This window comes from Lynx canadensis, chromosome A3, assembly GCF_007474595.2.
Source record: "Lynx canadensis isolate LIC74 chromosome A3, mLynCan4.pri.v2, whole genome shotgun sequence".
Taxonomy (NCBI): Eukaryota; Metazoa; Chordata; class Mammalia; order Carnivora; family Felidae; genus Lynx; species Lynx canadensis.
Window position 1 is genome coordinate 67,663,873 of NC_044305.1, and position 27,469 is coordinate 67,691,341.

The following is a 27,469-nucleotide window of genomic DNA, read 5'->3' on the forward strand; positions in this document are numbered from 1 at the left end:
TTCTGGCTATTGTTCATGCTGTTACTATCAAGGGCTCTAGAATATGTATGTGAGGGGTTGTTTTCTTTTTGGATCTATCTTCTGCAGGAATGCTTTTCATTACATGCATGTGAATGGCAGTTCCCCTGTGGATTCATTTGCATGTCCTAAGGTGATTATATTTTGTTATTGAAGGCTCTGTGGCCCCCACATCCCACTTGGACTTTTCTAAGAGAAAAGGGAGAGAAAGAGGGAAGAAGGTAGTTGGGAGGGAAAGAAGAAAAGAGGAAGGAATGAAAGAAGTCAGTTGGGTAACAGGTGCTAATAATTTTGTACAGTTGTTTATAGTTTATATACTGAGAAACAATTTATAAAATGTTTTTGGCAGGCATCATCTTATTTTTCACAAGCACCCTATTTACAGATATGGAAACTGAGGCTTAGAGAAGGTAATTGGGTATCTAGCTAATAAATAACAATATCCCACCTGGAATCCAGTCCTTCTGCCATCATACATAGTTTTCTTTTCTATACTGCTTCATGAAATGTAAAGGCATTTCCTCAACTTGTTTTTTTGAACTTAAACACTGTAAGAGCTGGAGGTCTTGGTGGCCACCATAACTCTATTCAGTCGTTACTGGACTTTTCTTGAGGGTGGACTGGTAGACTTTGGTTGGCTAGAAATAATCATCCTACAAAGTACTCAGTACATATATTAATATTTTTGAATACTTCATGGTTTATGTAATATTTTCCTATATAAATCTCACTTGAGGGTCCTATAAGCCAAGTGGGTCTCGGAAGTCCAGCAAATGACCCAAAAGTAAATGGTGGGATGAGGATGAAGTCTTAGTTTTTTTTTTTTTCTTTAATGCTCATGCCTTCTATTACTCCATATTTCCTCCACTGTTATGTGCCTAGTCTGCTAATCTGCAGACAGTATAGTGAAGTCCATTTAGGGATCCAACACACCCAAGTCTGAAAATAGAAGAGGTCATAACCCTGACCTCTGAGCATGATGGGCTCTATTTGGGGGGCACAGTGTAAAATGAAAATTCAGGGCCCTTTGTTAAAAAAAAAAAAGTATAAGCATTTCAAGACTGTGGAAGCAGGAAATTAAACCTAGTGTGAGGCTCTCTGAATGTGGGGTGCTTTTGAGCATGGAACCCTGTGTGACTGTATGGGCAGCATGCCAATGAAGCTAGTCCTGCCTCTGACATTAACTCAGGAGTGGATGACCTTAACTCTTTCTCAGATCCTTCCTGGAGCTTCTATCAGGGAGGGGAAGTTACATGTCATATAGACTCTGTTCTGTTAAACCTTTTATTCTTGTAGAGATGAGGCACACAAAGGCCCAGTGTTGCTCATTGAACCTACTAACTCCAGTTCTCAGGGATCAAAACTTAAGGACAAAGTATCACTAGCAAGTAATGTTGATGTGAGCATTTACTGTGTGACAGGCACTGTATAAAACTTTTTTATGTCCTTTAAATTGTTTGCAAAGATGGCCTCAATTCTCTATCCTTACTTGGATCAACACATCTTATATTGTGACTGTGAAGCTTTTCCCATGAAAAAATGGAGTGCATTTCTCTATGTCTTGAATCAAAGCTGGCCGCATGAGTTGGTCTGGCTAATAAAATGCTTCAGAATAGATGGCATACTAATTCAGGGGGTAGGTCTCAAGAGGCTTGCAAGCTTGAGCTCTTTCTGTTGGAACCCCAGGACTGCCATTAGAGCAAGCCTATGTTAGGCTGCTGGAAATGAGCTCCACTTGGTGTTGTCATCTCAACTGAGACCATCTAGGGCAGCCTGCCCCCAGTTGACCTGCCACCTAACTGTAATTGCTTAACCGAGCTTAGCTGAGGTCAAACAGTCCAGGTCAGGAGAACCATTCCACTGATAAACTCACAGACAGATGAGAGATGATAGCTGTTGCTTTAAAACTGTGTGTATGGGGGGAGGGGCTTAGGTAGTTATGCATTATTATGCCAATAGGTAACAGATACATACTATTACCATTGTTATTTCCATTCTTGTGGTAGGGAAATAAGGAAATAAGCAAATAAGCATCAAGGCATTAGGTTGTATCCTGTGACCAGTGGCTAGTAAATGGGCTTACTGTGACTTCTAGCCCAAGTCCTTATTGGTTACTTTGTGGGGTCCTTTCATAGCACTCTGGGCTCTGTCAAGCACTCAGCTATTTGGAAAGGTATTTGAGTGGAAGAAGCAGTGATTTTGCTGATGGGGCTCAAACACCAGGAATCTCTCTGCTGGTAAAACACCATGTCTATTACTAACTAAAACTTAAAAAATAAAACACTGTAAGTTATCAAAGAAAAAATGCATATATGCAGAACAAAAGGGATGATGTCTTTGAGGTTAAGGTAACAAGCTAAATGCTAGCACAAATTTTGGCTGTATCTTATTAATAACACTAAATTATGACTGAGTTATGCAAGAGGTCCATGTGAAATTACATTAATGCAAATGGAATTCTTTATGTTTGTTTTCGTAAATGAAAACAAAAATGCAGTTATATTAGTGGAACTCACATATTAAACTAAAATAAAATCTACCAGCAAGTGTCTCCCTCCATGTCTAGGTAACCCCACATCTTTTATAAAAAGCAGTTGCCCCCCAGAGTAACAAGTAGACATTGTGCTAAACCAGGAATACACAATTCGTTTATAGTGGCCGCACCAGAATATAAGAGTTCTTACAAATATCGGAGGTTGGGAAGGTTCTGGAAGGCATCAGTGTCGATGTATAGTAGGTTGTTGGCCTTTTCAATTCTACTGTAAAACAGAAAAGAATATATACATGAGCTCAACTGTAAGGAATGCTGTAGTATTTTTCACATTATGCAAAGAGTATATCACTTATTCACTCACCCATCCATCTATCCATCCATTTCAACAAAAAAGTTTAGAACACATGCAGTGTTTTCACTATGCTAAGTTGTTCAAACTAAATATTAACCCATTTTGCTTTCATCACTAATGTCCTCTTGGGACATTAAACATAGCCAAACAAAACACTTTCTGAGTTTGTCCTTTTCACCCAGCACACTGTGTCTTTAACCAGTAAGTGTCTCTCAGGGTCTAAGGAGGCTAAGAAGGCAGGGATGAGACTGACCTGGGAAATGGAGATTTTGTCTGATTTGGAGACAAGAGAGTAGGGGATAGAAAACAAAAGAAGGTGAAAAGAAGATGGCAGGAAGCAAAAGGGTGAAGCAAAAGGAGATTGGAGAAAGAGTAAAGAGGCAAAGGAAAGCAAAGATCAGGTGAAAAGCAGTGGACATCTGATTTTAATCATGCAATTGTAGCAGGAAGTAGTTGGGAACGTGCTGCTGATTCCCTTCATGCTGTAGACTGAGGCTGCTCTCACAGCTCATGAGAAGTGGTGACTTTTGCCCTTGTTGTCTTTAGCTGTGTCCTGATCAATAGTCTGAGGTGAATGTGTTCACATTTGGATTCCAACAGAGAGAGGCTGACCTTTCCTCATCTTGCTGGATCAATGTATATTTACAGATATGCTCTGTGTTAATTACTTCCTCCCTGTTTCATTAGCTTTTATGTTGCAGTAACCTGTAGCTACCCAGATCCAAGTACCAGGTAATTAATTAAGTATAGTCAGTGCTACATGGGGGTGAGCACCTCTCCATGCAGGGAAGAGATGAAAGAGCTGTTCCATTAGCTCTACTGCCTGTTGAACTGCAGAAAGGGATGCCTGCTTAACCCTGCCCAGAGGGCTGATTGCTCTTTGGTTCATTTCTTTGACATTTCCTGTGGGTTCTGAGACCCTGGTGAAACTCTCTTTTTCCAACTAGGGTAAGGAGAGACCAAGCAGAGAAGAAAAGAAGGAACAGGAGGGCAATGGGGGAAAGCGAGGAAAGGCATCAGTTTCAGAGGCTTAACAGCAATGAGGAAGAATGCAGGTGGGAGGCAGAGTGGGTGGAAGGAAGGAAAAGGGAGAGGGTAGTCTGCCAGTATGGACAGACTGAGTATCATTTCTAAATGTGTGTGTGTGTGTGTGTGTGTGTGTATGAATTATATGGATGTATAAATGTATATATATATGTATATATGCTTGGCAAATGATAAGAAATTTTTTAAAAATATAAGAGTTGGTATTTATGTTTAAGTCCTTATCCTGCTGTGGATTTGACTGGGTGACTTTAGATAAGCCTTGCAACTTTCATTCTTGTCTGTAATATTAGGAAAGTGGTTCATTCACTTTCTTAACTATGTTGCATGGAATTTTTGTGAGGTGTTAATAAATGCCCCACAGAAGAAACCTTACCAGTGATACTGGTTGAGAAACCCTTAATAAAATGCCTCCCTGGATATTCCAAGTGTGTATTCACACATGATAGGTTCTGAGTTTTCCTATAGTAAGTGAGCCTAACATTTGCCCAATGTTTCCTAATATAACTTGACCATAAAGTCGTTTACCTTTTTAAAAAACACTTTGTACTTTGGAAAATTTGGGACCAGATAGTGTCTAGTTTTTTCTGGCTTTGACATTTTATGATTCTGTGAATTAATTTATGGTGGTTATAGGCTGGTATGAAACAGAAATATATCTGTATGAATATTGACAGGTGTGTAAAACCAGAATGTTAAAAACAAAGTAAATTTGGTTGTAATAAAGGTACCAAGTATCATTATGACATATTTACTCTATGTCAGTTGATGTTGGATCTAATTTATATTTATCACCTTTGTTCATCACAGTGATCCTATGGCATGCACTTTTACTCTCATTTTACAGTTAAGGAAAACTAAGTGTTAGAATGCTTTTGTTTCTTGGTAGGTTTCATGGTGAGTGTATGGCATAGACTAGTATTCAAGTGAGGACTGCCTATCTTTACATCATGTGGGATTTATTTTGGACTTTGACTCTGGAATAATTTTAAAAGAAATGATAAGATAGAGACCCCTTCAGTCACAGCACAAGGTTATTGGGTCTACTATTGGAAAAAAAAAAACAAAAAAAACCTCTTGGAGGGAGACAGCAGGACAAGATTATTTTCTTGGTTGGTACTTGGATCACCAGGCAGAGAGACACAGAATGGTGCCCTTTGGGCTGTCTTTGACATCTTAAAATGAAATTCTAGGGATCAGAGGATAGAGCAGAGTTAGGACCTTCCAGGGATATACACAAAATTTACAGCTATTGCCAATGGTGATGAGCAAACCCCACAGGATCTTGCTTACATTTCATGTAATTTGGACAGGTTGAAGAACACATTTGCCTCTATTACTTCCAAGACATCATTCTGTGAGATCTCTCTGCAAAAAAAAAAAAATAATACATATGATATAAAAATATATGATTTGAATTTTTTACAAATGAAATGTAAGTCAGCATAGAGCCTCTTGTCTGCAATGATTCATGAGACACACACAACCCTATTCCTGTCCTCAAAGAAGCCAGGTGTAATAATCAGACAAATCTAAAATAGGAGATGCTAATATTTGGAGAACAATGAGAGAATAAGCCCAAGGTGATGGCTCAGTTAGTTTAGAGGTTATTCAGTCTGTGGATGTAGCAACTGAGGTCCAGAAAGGGAAAGAAAATTGATTAAAGATATTTAGGGACTATACAGGATGAGAACAAACTCTGAGTTCCTTAGACCTTACAGGGGTCAGCAAGCGTTTTCTACAGGGCTAGATAGTAAATATTTTTTTGGCTTTATGAGTCATTTAATCTCTGTCACAACTACTCAATTGATAGTGCAATGCAGAAGTAGCCATAGATAATAAGTAAATGAATGAACATGACTGTCTCCCAATAAAACTTTATTTATAAAAATAGATTGTGGGCTGGCTTTGGCACCATGCGGCTATAGATCTTGCTCTAGACCATGGAGTCAAGTTCTTCTCTCTGCTAATCTAACATTGGGAGATGAGAGCCTCAATTCAGTCTCAAAGGAGCGTGGCTTTAAATCCCTCTCTTCTCCATATCATTACCCAAGTAAGGGTCGTTACTCCAAGGTCTTTTGTTACCTAAAATATCCAGAGAAGATCTTTCAGGTCTCAGGTTTTTTTTTTTTTCTTGATGGAGTAATTTGAGGGCAGTAGAGAGTGAAGTCCACTATGCCAAAGCCCAGAGCTTGAGAAGATAGAGGGTGGCTTAATCACTTAATGTTTATAAAGTGGTTCACAGATGAAATGTGCTATTATTAGGCCTTCAGAGGAAGGCTCATGCAGTTTTAATGTAGCAGCTGAGAGTGTCTCAGGAAATCTCATAGGCAGCATGCATTCAAATTGGCTGAGGCAGAAGCACTGTCTGCTGGCCCAGGATTTAGCTGAAGAGCTCTAGAAAGGCTCTTGATCAGGCAAAACCTGGAAGACCGAGCAGGGAGAAAGTCTTACAGGACAGGTGTGATTGTGAACAGTAGCCATCTCAGTGAGGGGAGCTGGTGACATCTGGAGCTTGTCAACTCAGTGGTGGTGGGTCACGTTTCACAAGCCCCTGTGAGTAAGGAGACATTTTGTGGGAGAAAAATAGCCTTCTTATTCTATGATAGCATCTTTGATGATTCACTTGGTAAACTTAAGTATTCACAATTTTTACAGTTGAACATAAAGGTGGTGTGTGTGTGTGTGTGTGTGTGTGTGTGTGTGTGTGTAATAGAACATGTTGGCTATTGGTGGTTTATTTTGCTCCTCTGTCCTGCAAGTGGAAGGAGTGCTGGGAGGTACAGGAATGAAGAGGAGTAGGAAAGGGGTGGTAAACCTGGAAAAAGATGTTAATTTGAACATTTAAGGGAGTTGAGTGAAAGAGTTTCACAGGGAAAGGGTAAGTCATGGAGGAAGAACTAGATAAATCCAAATGGGGCCATATCTTCCAAAAATGATTTGCAGGTTCACTTACTGCTTCCAGTAGATTTGGTTGACCACACATGATAATATCTCAGCCTGATATTGCCTAGAAGGTAGATATTTCTCCTTGTCTGAATTCATGTGCTGAGAGTTCCCTTATTTGGATTTTCTCCCTCCCTTCCATCTGTCCGTCCCTCAAAGAGAACTAAAAACTGTTAGAATGAACAAACCAAAGAGCATTTCTAAATTATTTCAGAAGGTAGTTCATATTTTATAGCCTTCACTTCAAAGACAGGAGAGGGTGTGGGTTGGAGAGGGGCAGGGAGAGCCTTTGGCTGGATGAGGGTTGGGGGAAGGTGAAAAGTATGCAGCAGTGGAAAAATACATCACTGAGAAATTCAGGGATCTTGTTCCAGTCCAGCCTAGTTCTGTCTCTAGTTATTTTTATTATAATTTATTCAGTATCTTTATCAGCTACTCTATATACATTCTCTCTAATCCTTTTGACACACCTGTAAAGTACATTGACCTCCATGTTAATAAACAGCCCCACTAATATGCAGGTATGCTAGGCTACCTCTGACTGATTGCAGGGCTACAACACTTTTTTTTTTTAGGGTTTATTTACTGACTGAAAGAGAGAACAGAGGAGGGGCAGAGAGAGAGAGAGAGAGAGAGAGAGAGAGAGAGAGAGAGAATCCCAAGCAGGCCCTAGGTTGTGAGCACAGAGCCTGACATGGGGCTTGATCTCAGCATGGTGAGATCATGGCCTGAGCCAAAACCAAGAGTGGACTGCTTAACCAACTGAGCCACCCTGGAACACTTTGTTTTACACATTTTGCCTCCCAGGCCACTCTAAGCCCAGGATTTCCATTCCTGTGTATTTACTCTTGGTAAATAAAAATGTATGCCTTCCCAAAGGTATTTTATACATTTTATTTGTAATAGCCCCAAACTGGGAACAGCCCAATGGATGAAGTATGGAATATCCATGTGATGAAATACTGCTCACTAATAAAATGGAACAAACTGTGGCTACAACATGGTTGAATCTTTAAACAATTATGCTGAATAAAAGAATGCATACTGTATAATTCTATTTGTATGAGGCTCTAAAACAGGCAAAACTAATCTATAGTGGCAGAAATTGGAGTAATTGTCACTTGGGGCCTGGGAAGGAGATTGCTGACAGGGTAGAGGCAAGGGGAAACTTCCTAGAAAGTTATGGAAATGTCCTATTCAAGATTGGGGAAGTAGTAACATGAGTGTATATACTTATCTAACTTGTTAAACTTTAAAATTAAAACAGGTGCATCTATTTTATTGTGTATAAACATACATTAATAAAGTTATTTGAAAAATGACTTCCATGCAAAGGAAGGGGAGTAAACTGTTTGTTTTTGAGAACTCTGAATTAAATGAACTAATAGAAGAGTCTTGTCCTGTTTGCCCAGAAGGTGGTGTTCAAATCCTAGTTCTTCCCTGGTGATTCTAAGTAAGGATCTTTTCCGTCTTGGCCATCCCGGCCTCCTATCTGTAAAAGGAAGAGCTGGACTATATCAGAGTTTCTCAACTCTGGCCACATGGTAGAATCTTTTGGTGGACCAGAGTCTGAGTCCACCCTAGAAAGCTGGATTTATTTAATCTGGGGTGGGACTATGGCATTGTGTGTGTGTGTGTGTGTGTGTGTGTGTGTGTGTGTGTCTGGTTTTTTCTTTTTCTTTTCCTTTTAATTCTCCAAGCAATGGTGATTCTCTTATGCATGAAAGATGGAGAATTGCTGGACTAGATGATCATTAAGGTCTCCTTTAGATCTGTGAATTTTGTCTTAGTCTGCTTCAGGAGCAAGTAGGACCAATTTTCCCTTGGCTACTGAGACAATAAATTAGACAAGTAAGGTTCTTGGAGCACGAGATAATGAGAGATAATGAGGCAAAATAGTAGCAAGATAAACCAGAGATAGAACATGGAAGCAGGAATAAAACAGAAGGCAGCAGGTAGTTTTTCATAAGTAAGAAAATTTAAACAAAAACTCACAACATTTCAGATGTTAAATGTGTAGCAAGAGCTGCTGTGGAAAATATATAATGAACATTTATTTACTATTGATAATTGACAGTATTTTTTATTATGCATAGCCTCCCTTCATTTTTAATGTACCTATGTAAAGTAGAGTGAAAACAGCCAATGCTATCTCCAGTGAGGTTTAACAAAACTTGCCTGGCTTGGCTAAGATAATACACAATTGTGAGGATCATTAAACTTGTCTTTGAAGGGAGGATGTGGAATCTTTACATCCAAAGAACTTATATAATTAAGAAACCATTCTTTGTCTCAGTAGATGCAGTTAAGAATTTTCTTTGCAATTGTGACAAATCATTGCAGTTGGCACAGTTCCAGATACGGCATTTTCTTAGGGGCAACAGGTAAAGGTTTTGTGAAGACAGGGGAGCTCTAAGAATGTGATAGATTAGCTGTTCTCAAAATGTGGTCTGGTGGTCTGTATGGTCAAAACTATTTTCATAATAATTCTAAAATAAAAATTTTTCCACTTTCACTCTTTGAGGACACAGTGGAGTCCAGGGGTTACCCAATGTGTATTATGGCAACCACTATAATGCAGAAGCAGATATGAGACTCCATCTGTCTTCTGTTAAGCCAGATGTTAAAAATGTTTGCAAATATGTAAGACCATGGTACTCTACTCACTAATATTTGTTTGAAAAGATGGTTGTTTTGTATAACAACGATTATTTATGTTAACATGTAGGAATTTATTATTGTTTTAGAATGGACTGTCAAATAAAACGTTTCCCAGTTTTAACTTCTAGTATGGTAAATATTGGTAGCTATAACCCACATAAACAAAATCTATTTGCTGTCTTTAAAAACTGTTAAGAGTTTAAAGAGATTCTGGGATCAAAAAGTTTAGGATATGTTCAGTGCAGACATTGAATGCAGGCCTTTTTGGGTGAGAGATCCTGAGACCCTGTGGAAAGCTTACTTCCCTAAATGAGGCTCCACTCATCTTCTAGGATAGTGCATCTCAGTTGTTCATGCACATAAGAATTATCTGGGGATCTTGTGCAAATGCTTCTCCATGGAAAGACCTTGAGTGGGGCCTGAGTCTCTAATTTCTAATACCTCCAGTATTAGGGGGTGGTTCTGGTTTTGACTGCTAGACTCTTTAGAAGAATGGTAGTAACACTCCAGCAGACCTTTCTCCACATCACACAAGTGGTTGGATGTGAAAAGCTTGATAGAGGAGTTCAATTAAATCAGCTCAAGAGGAATGAGTCACTTGATTTTCAAAACCCTGTATCTCCTTTGGAAAGCCTCCTTTTTCTCTCTCACTGAAGTTTTCCTACCTTCTAGTTCTCACAAGACTTCTTTGATTTCTCAGTTAAAGGAAATGTATTGTTTTGTCATTGCTTTTTTTTTTTTTTTTTGGTCGGGAGGTGTGGTCATTGTCTAATTCCCTGACTTGGCTTTGAATTTCTGATCCTATCTTATTCATCTGTCTCTAGCATCTAGTGGCAAGTTTGCATGTAATAGGGACTCAATAAATGTTAAAAGGATGGATGGGTAGATGGAGGAAAAATAGTCTTCAGGTCCGGAAATGGGCATCTGCAAAACTGTGAAGGAGATGACAATTGTCTTAAGTATTCTTTCACCCCTTTTCTGTAGGCAGCATGACCAAACTGGGTAAATGGCAACCAAGGCTAGCTGGTCTGTGAGTTAGGCTTTTGTCCCAGGGATTTTTACATTTAATACACATCATTTAAGGGACACATACATGTATTTAGTCTGCTGTACTAATAGCTTCTGGATGTCTTTAGCTCCAGCTAAAGGTATTTCCCAGCTCCTTCAGCAGAGCTCCAAGATGAAGTCCTTGAGTCAGCAAACACCCATAGAGGAGAAAACATGGGAGATGACTAGTATGACTCTATGGGGGTTGGAGAGGATGACTTTTAAGGTCTCTTCTGTGAGTGAAATTCCATGTTTCCTTAAAGGAAGGGGAGATGTACTTGCATGAGATACTGGGGGTTTTCAGGGCATTCTCTCTGGAGTGAATTTCCGAGCCACAAATTCTACTCCAGTATTACATTCTTCTGGTCAATGGAGTGGTTTTTATATGCAGGTACACTTGATGGAGGGGGTGGGGTGGGGTATTCAGTAGGAAGGACTTTAGGGACTGAATGAGCATGTAGAATTCAGCTAGGCCTAGCATAAAATTTCAAACTATTGTAGACAGGTATTAATTTGTCCACCATTTCACCTGATACTCATTTGCCAAATTCTGGGACTGTCTGATTCAGAGCAGAGTTGCTCTGGTTTTACAGGATAAGGAAGAACTAAAAACGGTCACCAAAAGTTATAAGTCTCACTAGAATGTCAATGGCATCTATTACATTCTGGTTACATCCCATAACAATAAATGAGATACCAATAGAGCCTCCTTTGCTGTTTTTTTTCCTCTCCCCAACATAGGAGATATTTTCCAGTTGGATCTTCCTCATCTTTTCCCTCCTCTCCTGACTTTTCACAGAGCATTTTCCTCTAATATATCCAAAGTACCCCTCCTTAACTAAGCACATTAGGGAACTCAATTGCACTAAAGTATTTTTAATATTCACCAAATCAAATTTCTTCTGTTTTTAATAACCTCAGACTAAATTCAGTTGACAGTTTTCTTTCCCCGAGTCCTTGTGGTCTAGGATTCATACATATATACTCTGTAATAGCCCTTACATACTGTGTTGGGTTTGCACTGGTTTGTCTCCTTCACTAGGCAAAGAGGACAATGACACTGCCTTTTATTTTAGTATTCCTGCTCCCAACCAAATGTTTGCTGAATGAATGAATTACCTTTTAAAGATTATAAAAGATTTTCTACCTTGGCTCTTGTGCAATAAAGCTGTGTTCTTGAAAACTTGGAGTAAACAGAGTATTTACAAATCAAATTGTGTATTAGCACAGGAAGGAAGCTTCTTGTTTAGCAAAACCTTGGAGTGAATATTTAAAGGAGTTAAGAATGAATTCAACAAATGTTCAACAGATTTTGATTAAGCAGCTTTTGTGTTTAAGGGACTAGGCTAGGTGCTGGGGACCTAAAAGATGAATAAAGTGGGTCCTGATTTAGAAATCATCTGTAAGTAAGTCTAGTATTCTAGGCTTTCTTTTAACTGAGTGCTATCTTTATTTGATGGGTTATATCTGTGTTGGTGGAAAAAAGAAATGGATTGTTGGCATGTTGTATTTGCATATAGCTGCAGATGTATGAATAATATACTTTTATATATAGTACATACATTATACTTATATATGAAGTAAATGTATATGGTTATACATAATAAAACATGCACACACATATACATATATATGTGTGTGTGTGTAAAAAATATATTTTTTTACACACACACATTATGTTTTCTGTATTTATATCCTATGTCTACTCATCTACTCTCTATAGTCTTCTGGAACTGTGCTATATAATTAAAAAAAGTACAGAACAGGACAGGTGAAAATTCTAATGAAAATACATTTCAGAAAATTTCATAATGCTCTCCAAACACACAATTAAAGCTCTCATTTAGAATTCCCTGAAGATCAGATCCAGAGACTACCATAGAGACCTGAGTTTGAATCCTGCCTCTATTTCTTACTAGTTGTAAAACTATGGACAAGTTAAGGAGTCCCACTGAGCTTCAGTTCCCTTGTTTGTAAAATGGGAATAATAACTACCACACAGGACTGTTAAAGAGACTAATCAGATGGTATGTGTGAAAGCACAATGTTCATTACATGGTCAACTCCAGATATCACCATGCCTGCCAGACAGCTGCCTTGACAGCCTGCCTTCTTGGGGGAGTTTAGACCTGAATTCCTCTGAAGGTGGGAAATAATAAGCTAGCCAGCCACTGTGCTGGAGAAAATGATGCTAGCAAATGTCCTAGGAACAGTTCCCTTAACCCCATTTAAAGATTAGATTCTTAAACCAGGCAATATGTAGCATTACCCTAAACGCCACCCTGAGTTTTTTCCACAGTGAGACCCACCATCCTGGTCTATTGGCCATCAGAGGAGAATAGACAGTGCACAAAGGCATCCCAATAAGGATGCCTCTGTCACTGAAGTCATAACCTGAAAATCCTATTGTTCCCTTTGGGAGAGGATCAATATAGAATGGGACTTGCAGTCAATGTGTGGTAAGGCCATTGCCAAAGGGTTCCTCTCCCCTTCATTTCCTGAAATTTTGCATCTGCTTTTTTCTCCTGGGCAAGGTGAGTCTTTGCTAAAGATTCTCTAAGGATGTCCCCAAAATGAGACAAATAAAAAGAACCCTCTCCGTGACTTTATCTGAGACAATTGAATTCAGCTCACTTTCAAATACATCAGCAGCAAAGTATTGTATCCATTTTTAGTTTTGTCTTAATTTAAAATGTTGAGTAATTATATTTTGGAGTAATGTATTTCCCTCACTTCCCTTAGCAGATGAGGAAAGGGACTAAAAATCACAGTCATAATAGCTAACATTTATTATGGACTTATTTGCCAATTTTTCTGTGCTTCACATTTATTAAATTGCTTATTCATCCCAACAAGAGGAAGAAGAAGCATACAGAGGTTCAGTAATTTCCCCACTACCACGGAGCCAGTAAATAAAGTTGACCTTGGATATGCTCATGGGGCCTCAAAAGGATGGCAGAAATCAGGTAGGCCATATTTACAGTGAGTTGGAAAACTATTTCCACTTCAGAGAATTCTGTTGTTTTAAAATCCAGGAGAGTAGAAATCCTTTTGGGAATGATATGCCTATAAAACAACTAAATACTACTCCATTCCTCCATGCTACATTGTAAGGCAATATATAAACGTGGAAATTCACCTTTCACAGATAAAGTCTCGAACAGTGAATCATATAAGTACTTTTTTAGTACATTCTCTCTGTGTAAGTGTAGAGCATGTAAGACAGTAAAAAAAAAACAAACAGCATCTCTGTCTCCCGAGGATTAATAATTTAGTTGGAGAGAATCAACATGCATGAGACGTTGGGAGTGCAAAGTCAATAGAAGTGGAGCAAAGTGTGGGAAGGATGCCAAAAATTAGAGCAATGAAGAGCAGAGTACAGAGTAGGGATTCAATACATTTTATTCTTTGTCCTCATATACCATATTTTCTCTCATGCCCTGTCAGTGTCAGCATCTCTGAAGCTCTGTCTTGGTATCCCTCGAGGTTTTCCTGTTATAACCTCTCTGTCGATACTTCACAGGTTATTGGGATATGTTTCTCTCTTAGACCAAAGTTCATGTCTGCAACTACCAAAGCCATATTCTACTACATGTTCAGTGTACACTTCTAGACTAGGCATCTAGTCTAGAACAGGTTTATTATTTTCTTCCCTCAACTGTCTTCTCCTCCCCAATTAATAATGCCAGCCAATACCTGTATCTGTCATCCCTATTGGTTCATTAGACCAACCCAAGCTTTAAATATTGGGGTTACCTCTAACTCTTCTTCAACATTAACAGATCCTAAGTCCTCTCATTTACTTTTTTCAGTGTTTCTTGCAAATGTTTCATTTCCCACCATCATTATTGTAATTATGATTCTTTGCAATTTCAGGTATACCAGTAGTTATTAACAGTCATGTGATGACTAAGGAGTGGTTTGATGTGGGTTATGAGTCCTCTTTTTGCAAACAATTAAGTGTCCCAATGGCTTAAAAATTTTGGAATAAATCCAAGGTTATGTATATAATGTTCAAGAAAATTAAAATGGAATGGCTTATGGAGACAAAGGTGGAGTAAAAAGTGATGCCCTAGGAGTTTATCTCTGCATGAATACAGGAGGATAGCTAGTACTTTTGCTTGGGAGCCATGAAGACTGTTGTTTGGGAAAGCCATTAGTATTGAGAAGATGATAAAAAGAGAATGGAGGAGAAAGAGCAAGAGGGAAAGGGAAAGAGATTTCTAGAGGTAGAATGATATTAGAGCCAGAAGTTACAAAAAATAGACAACTCTTTTATTCCTCTGTGTATGCCTCTCAGAAATTGTTCAAATGGGAATTTAATTAAGTTCTAAGTGATAGAAGACTAGGGATTGTTAAGGTATAAGGAAGTGGAGACTGTGTGTAGAGAAGAAAGGGAAGGGATCACTTGGGTCACTTGGCTTAGCTGTAGTCCTCCAGCTTCAGCAGAGGCCAAGGAAAGGGAGATGGGAAGGTAGGTGATACTTCTGACACACAAGCCATGATAAATTATCTGTAGGTTTGGGGCATGTGTAAGTTTGAGCTGTGTAACTCAAGGCTGCAGCAATAATAATGATGGTGAAATAATTAACCTTTATTACACACTTGTGTAGCAGGCATAGTGTTAAATGCTCTACATGGGTATTCTCACTAATGACCTTTTTCGAAGGCTATGCTGACTTGTATTTATCTTAGTTCATGTACACATATGAGAGGCAGTGTGGACCTGGGAGCCAGACAGGACTGAGTTAAAAATATACCTTTATCATTGCCAGTTATGTGACCTTAGACAAGTCAACTAACCCCCATGAAACTTACTTAATCCAGTGGATATCATTATATCTACCTTTGGGGTTTTTTATGAGAATTATGGATATAATACATGGCATGGAAGAGATTTCTAGCTGTCTACCAAAATCTGTTTTTCTTTTCTTATTTTTGGGTACATAGCTAGACTACATTTTCTGGCCATTTTGCTGTTTAGGTGTAGCCTTGTGAGGAGCAGTTTCCTTCCATGGGAATGTGAGCAGAAGTGATTTGTGCACCCTTAGGCCTGGCCCATAGCCCCTCATGTGTGTTCCTCTATGTTCTGACTTCTTTCCATCTGACTTGGCTGGAGATGCCCACGGAAACCTTGGAAGCCATAATTAAAAATGGATGAGCTGCTGTTGTCCTGGCATCCTAAGTAAAGTGCTGAGAAACACTACCCGGGACTACTAGGTGAGAAATAAAGAACCTTGTTCTTAAAGTCCCACCTTTAAGAACATCTACCACCTAGTGAAAATGGGTATATACAGTAAGTGTTTAAATTTTTGTTGGCTGTTGAATTAGGAGTCATGTAGGAGTGTTGGTTGGCCACACTGGAAAAAAATCCCCCTCAAAACTAAGTCTCTGACCTAATTTACCAGAGACCTCTCTTCAACTTAATGATACAGTATTTACTGCCTGTGATGGAGTTGCTTGTCCTCTCACTGTGCGAGCAGGTGGCTGCTCCTTCCTTATGGTCCCTTGGCTTTTTATTTTATTTTTCAATTATGTCATGAAAGAGAACATACAGAAAAGTAGAAAGAAGAACTTTTTAAAAATGGGGACTACTAAATCCTTTAGCACACAGACCCTCAGAGGGTGTTCAGATTAAGAAATTTGAGCCTCCAACTCTCTAGACTCCAGCAATGTGGAGCTGCATGAGGCAAGGTCTCTTGAGTGGGTAAGATAAAGTCCTTCATCACTTTGGAAAATCACTGGAGTTCTTTGAGATCCATTTTCTTCAGTAAGATATTGCTAAGGCCCTCTGTACCTCAGTACATTTCATACTCAATTCTTTGTAGTTGGTTGGGCTATTGAAGATCACATGAATAATGTATGTTCATACAGGAGGAAAAAATACATAGTGTTATGCAAAGGTTATGCTGCTTACCATTATTTTTATTACTTCACTGGAGTCAGGAGACCTAGGTTCTAGTCTTGACTCTGCCACTAATTAACCACTCTGCTTGAGTCAAATCAGTTACCTTCTCTGGGCCTTTGTTCCTCATCTATAAAACAATACTGTTGATCCAGATGATCTCGTGGGTAACTTCTAGCCCTAGAATCCAGTGATTTTAATTATTTCTGTGATTCTGTTATTAAAAGACAGCCAGCCACTCGTCAGCAGTCCTCCATGACAGCCAACTTCCATTTCTAACAAGCTGGGTGAAGGGCTCCATCCTTCTTAGGGCACTGCACCTGTTTCCTAGAAGCGGCTCTCTGGGCAGTCCCTATGAGGGAGCAGTAGCAGGGTAGCCAGCAAGGGCCATTCTTCCTGAAAGCTGGACAAGGGGAGAAGGTAACCTTAGTCTGAGCCATTATTTTGGACATAGTTCTTGTTTTATTATCAGCTTAAATAGGGCTCCATTGATCTCCCTGTAAGCAAGTGTTGAAATCTTCCTTGTCATATATCCGGAGCCTCTTTACCAAGAGAAACACCAAGTGTGTGTGTGTGTGTGTGTGTGTGTGTGTGTGTGTGTGTGTGTGTGCATGCATGCGCGTGCATGTGAGACAATTATTGCAGGCTTTTCCATTCACTTTTGTCACCCCACAGCACCCCCAAAAACTTCCTTAATAATTATCTCTGGGGATCTATTATGTCTTTTTCGCTACCCTTCCCATACCTATAACGTAATTTGCCCTTCCCTAAATGGCTTTCATCCTCCTTCCAGTCTCTGTTTTCACTCTGTAATTCATAATTACTCTCCCTTTTATGCCCCACTATTTTCCACCTCATTAACTCTTACTCTTGGCATAAAAGTGCCTCCTTTATGGGCTGCAGTGAAGGAACAAGAAGGAACTCACATTTAGCCTCTTTTAAATTTGAGAAAGTTTTCCTTGTTTTCCTCTTTGAAATACATGAGAGTAGCACCCTCATAAGCATTCTACATGGAAAACTGATATCTATCCTGCCTTTTGCCACATTTTCAGAATTTCTTTGAATTCAGAAATTCAGGGGCACATTTTTTGCCAACTACATATTTCATTAATTTTATGTAAATTTCTGGGCAGATTTCCCCATCCCACATCAAATGGTAGTCAAAAGCCTTACACTACAGCTGACTTTGCCACACGTTGGTTCTAAAAGTGTCCCAATTTTTTACAGCAAAGAGACCTGTATGGTCAGGAAAAAGGAAGTCCTGAAAAAGACACTCCTATTTTATGAGACTTTGCCACTGCCTGGAGAAAAACGCCATCATTTTAGGAAGTGAGGAGGAGAGTGGACTGTCTTTCAACATGAGTTTGATTCAGCCAGTTAAGGCCATGCAAGATGTTGGGAATCATCAGACTAGTTTAGTATATGTTAATTTACTATATTTTCTATGCTTTGGAAACCTTTATTAAACTTAAAAAAAAATCTTTATTATTTTTGAGAGAGAGACAGAGTGTGAGCAGGGGAGGAGCAGAGAGAGAGAGAGAGAGGGAGACAGAATCCGAAGCAGGCTCCAGGCCCTGAGCGGTCAGCACAGAGCCCAATGTGGGGTTTGAACTCACGAACTGTGAGATTATGACCTGAGCTGAAGCCGGATGCTCAACCGACTGAGCCACCCAGGTGCCCCTGGAAACCTTTGTTTAAACAAAGCTTGAAGAGTGGCAAAGCAAATAAGGGTGGAATTATTACTGTTGAGGTCTAGGGCATTGGCTGTAGAACAGAATAAAAGAATCCAGATTTCTTCCTCCCTTTAGCAGCTTCTGGGCGCTCTTCTGTACTCTTATTCATGTGTATATTTGTGAAATACACATTTGTCTTCTAATACAATTTCAGGTAACAAAGATCTTGTTAGGAAAAAATCTTTTAGAGACTGTGTGTTGTTTTGTAATATCCCTGAAAAGAGAATTTCAGAGGATCAGCAAAGGAAGGAAGACAGGCACTTGAGTAGTTATCTTCTAGATTTACTAGATTTTCATGTCCTACACATGCATCCTCTCCTTTTTTCTCAAACACACAGTGTAACAAAGGAATGGGAAGCTGTATTTACATGGGTAATTAATAACTGAGCTGGTCTAGGTTAAGATGTTCTTTATGATAATAGGAGTGCATTTTCATTCATCCACTTAAAGTTTTTGCTGGGGCTATAGAAATTGAGTCAAGGTTAACTGACTTCTAGGAAAGGGCATATCTATGTTAGGAACCAGGACCAGGCAGCAGAGTTAGTACTATAGACCCATACAAGTACTCAGACTCATATAAGCTGTGTGAAGCTGGCAAGGTTACTTAAATTCTGAGCTTCAGTTTCCTCATATCTAAAATGAGGACAATAGTATTTACCTTGAAAAACTTTGTGAGGACTAATTACTAAACAATTACGTGTTAAATATCTAAAGCTTAGTAAGTGTTAAATAGTATTATCATTATTTTGTATTATAGTAGTATTTATTATCATCACTCTATTAGACTAGAGTCTAGTCTAGTGACTATAAATCCCTTGGGGTCAAGGACTTTGTTATATTCATAGTTTGTCACCTCTGCACCCAGCAGGCACTCCACAAATGTGTGCTGATTCGACAGATGACATCTTTAGGACTTGAAATCCTTTGCTTACATTGATTAAAGTAAACTTTACCTTCACAACTAAGTAGTAGAGTGGGAAGGAAATATATCAGTTTTAAGGCCACCCTTTACAGTTTTCCCCAAGGAAGACTTCTCTAATCCTTTGGAATTAAGACATTGCCTTCCTCTGAGCTTTCCTTGAACACTCCTTGTATCTTTATCAGAGTATTTTATCATTGTTGGACTTGTAGTTACACTGGCCATGCTTCTGTCTATAGGATTCTGAGGGCTGAATCTGTGGCCACTGTCATACTGTAAATACTACTGAACCTACTACATCACATACAGGGGGCTTTCAATTCTATTGAGCTGGAGGGGACAGGTGTTAACAATGCTTAAGTGTTTCTGGCACCAAATCTCAAAATTTGTCTGCAGGCCTCATCTTCAGATATATTCAAGAGAATACAATTTCTGCCATCAAGGAGCTTTTAATCTAATGGAAATTGTAATATTGTTTTCATTGCAACAGATTTCAGGGTTTCATGTTGAACGAGTGATCATTGGTTGATTAAATTAGTGAAAGAAGCAAAAGCTGTTATCTTGTTTAGGAGGAAAGAATGAGAAAGTACAGAAAGGTTAGGTGATTTACCTAAGGCCACACACCAAGTCAGAGAAGTAGAACCTGGGGCTGCCAAATCCCATCTGATGTCCTTTCAAGCACACAATGCAACATCCTTGTGTTAAGGACCTCAAATATCTCAATCCTAATTTTTAGCTATGAATAGCCACCTCCTTCCTGCTTGTCCATGATACAGTTTTTCCCCTTTTCCCCCCCAAAATATAAGTATTTGGAGGAAAAAAAACATTCTGACCAAATGTGCTTTTGGTAGAAATTCTAGGACCAACTTATTACATCAAATCCTGATTTAGATTTCAGAATTCATTTGAATATATTAGTTGCACAATTTGTGTATTTTCCTCTGTCACCTACCAAAAGCAATTTCCCCCTTTTAGGATCATTGTGTTTTTAAATATAAGATGTAAGAGACAAGAATTACATAGCAACTTGCTTTCCAATTAGACTGCAGTTGCTGACAATCTATCTGATCAGACAAGGTCAGTGACAGAATAAGCTCCATAGTATTTAAAGAGAGCTTGGTGGGGGGGGGGGCAGGGACAATGAGAAAATGAGAAAACTATTGGAAAAATCTTTCCCTAGAATGGAACGTGAGTCCTTTATTGCTTGCTGCTTGTATAATCTGAAGAGATGTCTTACAGTAGCAACAGTTTATAACCTGTCAACAAGAAAACTGGGGAACTGAGGCAATGAGATGTTCAATTGTGGTTGTTTTTTCTTTCTTCTAGTTCCCAAAGCTTTAGAAAACTAAAGACTAAAAATCACCAACTTGAGAGGTTGAAGCTGAATAGGGGGAGTTAATGAAGAGGCAAATACAGGGGACTCTTGTCAACTCAAATAGGGAATTGAGGATATATGAAAGGTGGAATGGTCCAAAACCAGGTTTGCCTGGTGGGGTCATGAAAGTGGACCTTGACTCCAGGCATCATAGGAAGTACAGCTGGCCTTGAATCCTGCATCATCTGGGCCCATTTCAGTGACTGTCTCTCTCCCCCTCTCCTTGTATTAGTTTCTACTTTAAAAAGAAACACTCATTCATACCAAAGTGTCTATCTCTGACAACTGATGACAGTCTGATTGGAGGAAGAGCATTAGGGTGCCTGGGTGGCTCAGTTAGTAAAGCTTCTGATTTTGGTTCAGGTCATGATCTTGCAGTTCATGAGTTTGAGCCCTGTGTCGGGCTCTGTGCTAACAGTTCAGAGCCTGGAACCTGCTTTGGATTCTGTGTCTTCCCTTCTCTCTGTCCCTCTTCCAGTCACACTCTGTTTCTCTCTCTGTGTCTCAAAATAAATAAACATTAAAAAAAAAGGTGCGGGAGGGCATTGCATTTTATCAGGGAGCAAAGATGTAACCAAAGAGTCATGATGAATACTGGGGACAATGGATCACATAGATGAAATAATTTTGGAGCTTTCTGACCTTTATGGAGCCCCTTAAGTGACATATGTGACCTACCATGGTTTCATAGAAGGGTGGTTAAAAATGAGCTCCAGGTCCTCACCCCACTCAAGGAAAAAATGAAATGAGGTCATTGTTCTAGTGGCCAAATTTTAGATGCAGCTCAGACACAGGCAACATCATGGAAAGCAAACACAAAATCATATTCTCTGGGAGCATTTGGGTTGAGGAGATGAGACCCAAAGCTTAAATGTTTAATACCCAGGAGAGAGCTTGGACTAACTCTCTGCCTGAAACTCCCTTTCTCCCTGCTCTACCCCTTCCCCAACTATTCTCGGCCTGAGTGGGAAGAAGCCAGTTCTAACAGAGAAAATGAGCACAGGGGCTCCTGAGAACTGGTAAGATGAGGCCTTGGGTTGTCAGAGTATTTAAGTATTTCCTGATGTCAACAAGACCTTGAGTAGTTGAGGAAAGCTGACCTGCTAAACCAATTCCCAAAAGGGCTCAAAAGTCTCCTTGGCCCTCAAGACATTGTTAGAGCAAAACAGTGTCTGTGGGATGAACAGCTAGCACCTAGTTTTAGGTTCCTACTTTCTTACCAGTGATGTGACCTGGCACAGACGCTTCATAAATCTTATGTGTGAAGTGAATAAACAATTCTCTCATCTACTTCATATCATCAAAATCAAAGTTGAATGATGTCGGTGAAAGCATTTGTTAAACAGTAAAGCATTAAACACATAAACCTGCTTTTGGAATTATTAGAATGATTGTTATCACAGCTTTTATTACTGTGATTTTTCTTTGAGGATACCTCTACTCCCTGCCCCATTCTATACTCCTTTTCCTCCTCTCCGTTATGCTTTTTATCCATAGTTTTTGAGATGAAACTCAACCAGTTTTATGAATTGACACCCAAGCAATAACTATACATACAGCATTACTCTCCCCCAGGGAAATAGATAGAAGGTGACATTTAACATATAACATGGTACTGGGAGGTAGAATTGCAGCCTGAAGAATGAATGTGAGAAGCTGTATTAATTTAATATTCTATTTTTTGGGAATGACCCCGTCTAGTGCCCCTCACCTAAAACTGCAGATGGGATACTTCTTTTGCTTATACAGGTAGCTATTCACTGTCATATTCGACATGCTTTTAATGTCTTTAAGCATTAATGCTGGTATTTATAGGCTTATATTTTATACAAAAAATTGCTTTTATAGAATATGGGGTGGCTATATTAAAAGTAAACTGTATTCTCATAGGCTGCTGGAAAGACAAATCACAGGATTGTAGGAGAAAGGAGTGGACAGAAATGCCAACAATGTCCTAAGGAGGTTCATATATGCAACTAGCTCCTGTTGGCATAGTTTTATTTGATTTCATGCTGCCTTTCATTTTCAAAGGATCTTTACCAGTGACCAAGGGACCAAGGACAAGAAACACTTTGTATCCATTAATATCATGCTCTCAAGGTGCAAAGCTGTGGTGTGTAACTCCTTGGCAGTACCACCAGAAAAACACCTTAGATCACAGAGGACTTCACAGTGATGCTTATGTTGGCTTTAACCACCCCTTTACTCCACCTATCCCAAGTGGCATTTAAGACTGTGAATCTACCCAGATTCCTAGTTCTCTGTCAAAACTTACGGATGTATGAGTTTATTGTATTACAGAATTGGAGAACTACAGAGTTTTCCCAGTGAGAGGAGAGACCTATAAAATCATTTATTTTGACTTTCTTGGGAATTGAAGACCACAAGACTGTTGTGTAGCTTCTCAAGACCTACATGGGTGCTGGTGATTTATATTTCCAGGCGTCAGCTTTGCATTTTAATAAAGGTTTGCAATCTTTAAACCATGAGTAAGATGAGAATTTCAAGCACTCTGGTAGGCCAGTAAGAGAGATCTTTGAGCATATAGGGCTTTGGTTATTTCTTAGATCACAAGATGTAGAACTTGATACATTCTGTTTAAGGTGAACATCACCAGTGAATTCAAGCATGTAGCTTCAGTTTTAAGAGTTGAGCAACACTTCTCTCTCTCTCCCATTCTTTCTTTCTATCACCCCCAGTCAGTATGCAGACAGGTAGTCGAAATTATATACACTCAATTGCAAAGGTAAATATGTTACCATATACTTTAGATTCTTTGCTGTGGACATTAACCAGCATCTTTAGCCATGATCATTTATATTAAATGGATATTCAGCAAGGTTAGTTACTGTTCATATTTCCCACCAGAACCATGTCTAGAAATTGTTGTGAAACAGTGGCTGATATTTTGCTGCTCAAGAAACTGATTTCCTTCCTCTTTAGGGGTGTGAAATTTATTATTACCAAGGAAGAATTTATTGTCCTTGATCTCTGTTTCATCATCTCTACTTATCCTTTCTGTTGATTATTTGTATATTTAGTTTCCACCCTACACTTAAACATATTGAAGCTTTGAATATTCCCTGGAGATTTACTCTAAAAGGCTTGGATAGACTCTCTTCCTAAGGATTCTTGCTGCCAGCCATCAACTCAACATTATTTTACTTTGATACCTCAGCTTCTCAAAAGCTGGTTAAACACTTGAACTCTATATTCTATTATAGTTGTGGGAGTCTAAAATAGGATTCTTGCTAATGGTTGTCCCAAAACACAAAGGCCTCATAAATATAACCTGCTTGGAGGTGGTGGAAGGGAAAGCTGAAATGGGCTTGGTACTGGGGAATGATAGAATCAGTTTGAAAGTCAGATTTAGAAGGAGAGCAACCAGATACTCCTCTGTCCAACCTTTGTTTTTTTTTTTTTATATATATATGAAATTTATTGACAAATTGGTTTCCATACAACACCCAGTGCTCATCCCAAAAGGTACCCTCCTCAATACTCATCACCCACCCTCCCCTCCCTCCCACCCCCCATCAACCCTCAGTTTGTTCTCAGTTTTTAAGAGTCTCTTATGCTTCTGTCCAACCTTTGAATCAACCTTGAATCAACTTTGAATCAACTTCTCTCAAATAGTACCTTTCTGTTAACCAGTAAAGTAGTTTAGTACTATGTGATAGATAGGGAAAAGGGTCAGGAGTCAGAAGAATTATGTTTAACTTTTCTACAAACTAGCTGTTGGCCAATTGGCTACTAACTTAAATGAGGTCTGAGTGTTCTCATGATTTACGTGAAGATGTTAACACTTACTTATCATTTTTATAGGATGATGTGAGGATCAGCTTAGCAACATGTGTTGAATGGATAAATGAGCCGTAGGTAGAAAAGTACCTCGAAAAGTTAAGTATATATATATTTTAAAAGGCAAAGTATATAACTAAGATAGTCATAATGTTACCTGGCTTTGGTGTTGCTATGGTGGTATGAATCACCCAGGTTTTTTGTTTTTTTGTTTTTGTTTTTTACTAGACTGAGTTACCACTCTTAGATCCATTATCCCAACCCCATCTTCTCATCCTATAGGTTTAAGATACTTACATGTTCTTTGTTTAAAATTCTTAGCTATTCTTACCCGTGAATGACAGGATTTAGCTTGTTTCTGGTGCTGAATGCATTTTTCAATGTTTAGATATTGCTTATATGGGAGCAGCCCCAGTTTGGCAAGGCATCAGGTAATCTAAACTAAGTCTTCCATTAAGATGTTTGGTTACCTCCCTCTGACATCATCTCATCTTCAAAGGTGAGCCAGAAGAGGGTGATAGACTATTACAAAAAATGGAAGAGTTATGTTGGGAAATCTGGCTACAGTAGAAGTCTGGGATGAGAGCTTCTTTACCTTCAACCACATGGAAATGTGAAATAAAATAGGTCAAACATTTATGAAAGAGCCAATTTAGAAATAGTGAATGACCCCCAACCTAGTCAAAATTGTGAAAGTGCACTGGAGCCAAAAGATCAAAGAGAAGTTCTAACAACTTAATGGCTGGGTCTTGGATCTTCAAAACCCACTTGGAAAGATGAGTCCAAATTGCAGATTTGTTTTTGAGAGGAGCTAGAACTGAATTACCTGCATAAAGTCAAGAGTCAGGAAGAGTGCACATTAGTGAAATGGGGACTCTAAAATTCTACTTTGTCACAAAGGAAATCATCCAAGAAGCAGCCTAAGCCCTGGGTGGAAATAGTCATCTGCAAGTATTTAACACCAGGCCAGTACCACATGATTATGTGGATGAGAATACATACCATCCACTCGATACAGTGACCTGAAGCCAAAAAATTAACAGGAAGATCATAACAAAACTGGAGAAAATGAAAACAGTCAACAGCAGCAAATGAGAAGCTGTATGTTAGGATATTTTATATCTAGAGCATGGGGCTGCAAGTGAACGTTCCTCATCCCTCCTAAGATGGGCTGAGGATAAATGTTATATAAATCTTACAAGGAAATAACACACTAGAGAGAATATATTTATACCTCAATGACTGTGGATTAAAATAAGACTACAAGATATTTAAAAATAAATATATTTGAACTGTTCAAAGATAAAGGTCTAGAAGTCATAAAACAGGAAAGTGTGAGAAAGGACAGATTTTTAAAAACTAATGAAAAATACTGATAAAAGAATATGTAGTCAAGGACATTAAAGTTGAATAATGGACTAGATATATTGAAAAATAAAGTGAATGAATTGGAAAATAGATGAGGTAATCACTCTTAATATAGCTCATAGACAAAAAGATGGAAACAGGAATAATAAGTGAAGAGACCTAGAAGATGGTACAAGAAGTTCCAACATAGATCTAATAGGATATCCAGCAGGAGGGAAGAAAGAATAAAGAAGAGAGTAGAGATGATAATAAAAGCTTTTCTGGAATTGAGGAAATGTCGCCTTAGTTTGAGGAAACCACTAAGCCACAAGCATAAAAAAAAAAAAAATCCATACCAAAAGTGAAACTGTAGGCAAAGGATATCTTAAAACTTACCAGAGAGGAAAGACAGACTACCAAAAGTTAGACTGACAGCAGAATTCACAGAAGCAACAATACACAATAGAAGACAATAGAGTTATTTGCTGAGTGGAAATTCTGATCACTCCAGGCTTATAAATTCATCTAGACTGTAAAGAGTTCAGGAAGGGGCATGGAAGACTTTTTCAGAATAAAGAGTGAAGAGAACTTATCACTCCTAAATGTAAAGAACAATGAAACAATTTTCATCAACAAGAAGAAAATGGAACCCAGAAGATACAGAGTTTACAAGCAAAATCCTTGGCAAAATGATAGTAATAAAAATAATACTAATTGAGAAGTATTTTTTAAGAAAACTAAAGTTCTAGATAAAAATGACATGGAAAATTTCAAGAGAGAGATGAGGATTAAAGCCATTTGCAGGTTCTTGTGTTCAGGTAGAGCAACATGATGCTGATTAATCTGAGGGTTTGATACATGTTTTTAAAATGATAAAATAATAATAAAATAATATGAATAGAACATATAACTTCCAGAACAGTAGAGAGGGGGAAAAAGGGAGACTAAAGAAGTTGTATGGTGACATTTCAAACACTAACAGGAAAGGTTTAATTATTTTCCCTGTGCATATGGGTGTATGTGCTAGATGCGGAATATCTTATGATAGCTCACAAATCTATTTTCATGAAGCCTTGTATGTATCCTAGCTATAAATGAAAGCAAAGTTTCAATATACATGTAGACCCAGAATGACAAATCTTTTAGGTTATTCTTCTGTAGCAAGTACATTTGTACATATTGCTACAGTCGACAGATTACTTGTCTCTGAGAAACCTGGCTGCAGCAGGTACAGGTGCTTCTAGGGAACATTTTACATCGTTATTTTCTGGTCCGTTTTTGAAGGAGCCCAAGAGCTGCCTTTTTTGGGTTGCCAGGTTTGTAATCCAGAGACCTGACATCTTTTATACTGACTTTCTTCTAATGGTAGTCTAGTCAATGTCCGTTGATAAAAACAGCATATCACAGAATCCCTTTCAAAGAGGCCTCCACCTAGAGCACTTTTCATACTCAGCCTTCATGGAGGTGGGCACAGAACAGTGCAGAAAGGAAAATGATATTCTACTCTCTCATCTTCTTTCCAAAACAATTAACAAAATTGTACTTTCCTTCTGTAAGTGCCTCTTCAGTTTTTTTTCCTTCTTCATTCTGCTTTACATTCAAACTAGAGGTGCAGTGTTGTTTGCAGTTTTCTACTTTTTCCCAAACCAGTAGCTGATCCTTTATACTTAACAGTAGTTGTGGGTGAGTTCTGGTCTTTTTTTTTTTTTTTTTTAAATTTTTTTTTCAACGTTTTTATTTTATTTTTGGGACAGAGAGAAACAGAGCATGAACGGGCGAGGGGCAGAGAGAGAGGGGGACACAGAATCGGAAACAGGCTCCAGGCTC

General features: G+C 38.7%; 1 protein-coding gene across 1 annotated transcript in view; it reads right to left on the bottom strand.

The window, feature by feature from the left end:
* Positions 1-27,469, bottom strand: part of LOC115511231 (follicle-stimulating hormone receptor) — a 165,918-nt gene that overhangs the window by 38,668 nt on the left and 99,781 nt on the right. The window contains exons 3-4 of the mRNA XM_030311787.1: positions 5,202-5,276; positions 2,703-2,777 (exon numbers count right to left, since the gene is read on the bottom strand). Coding sequence (XP_030167647.1) covers positions 2,703-2,777; positions 5,202-5,276 — 150 coding nt within the window. The remainder of the gene's footprint in view (positions 1-2,702; positions 2,778-5,201; positions 5,277-27,469) is intronic.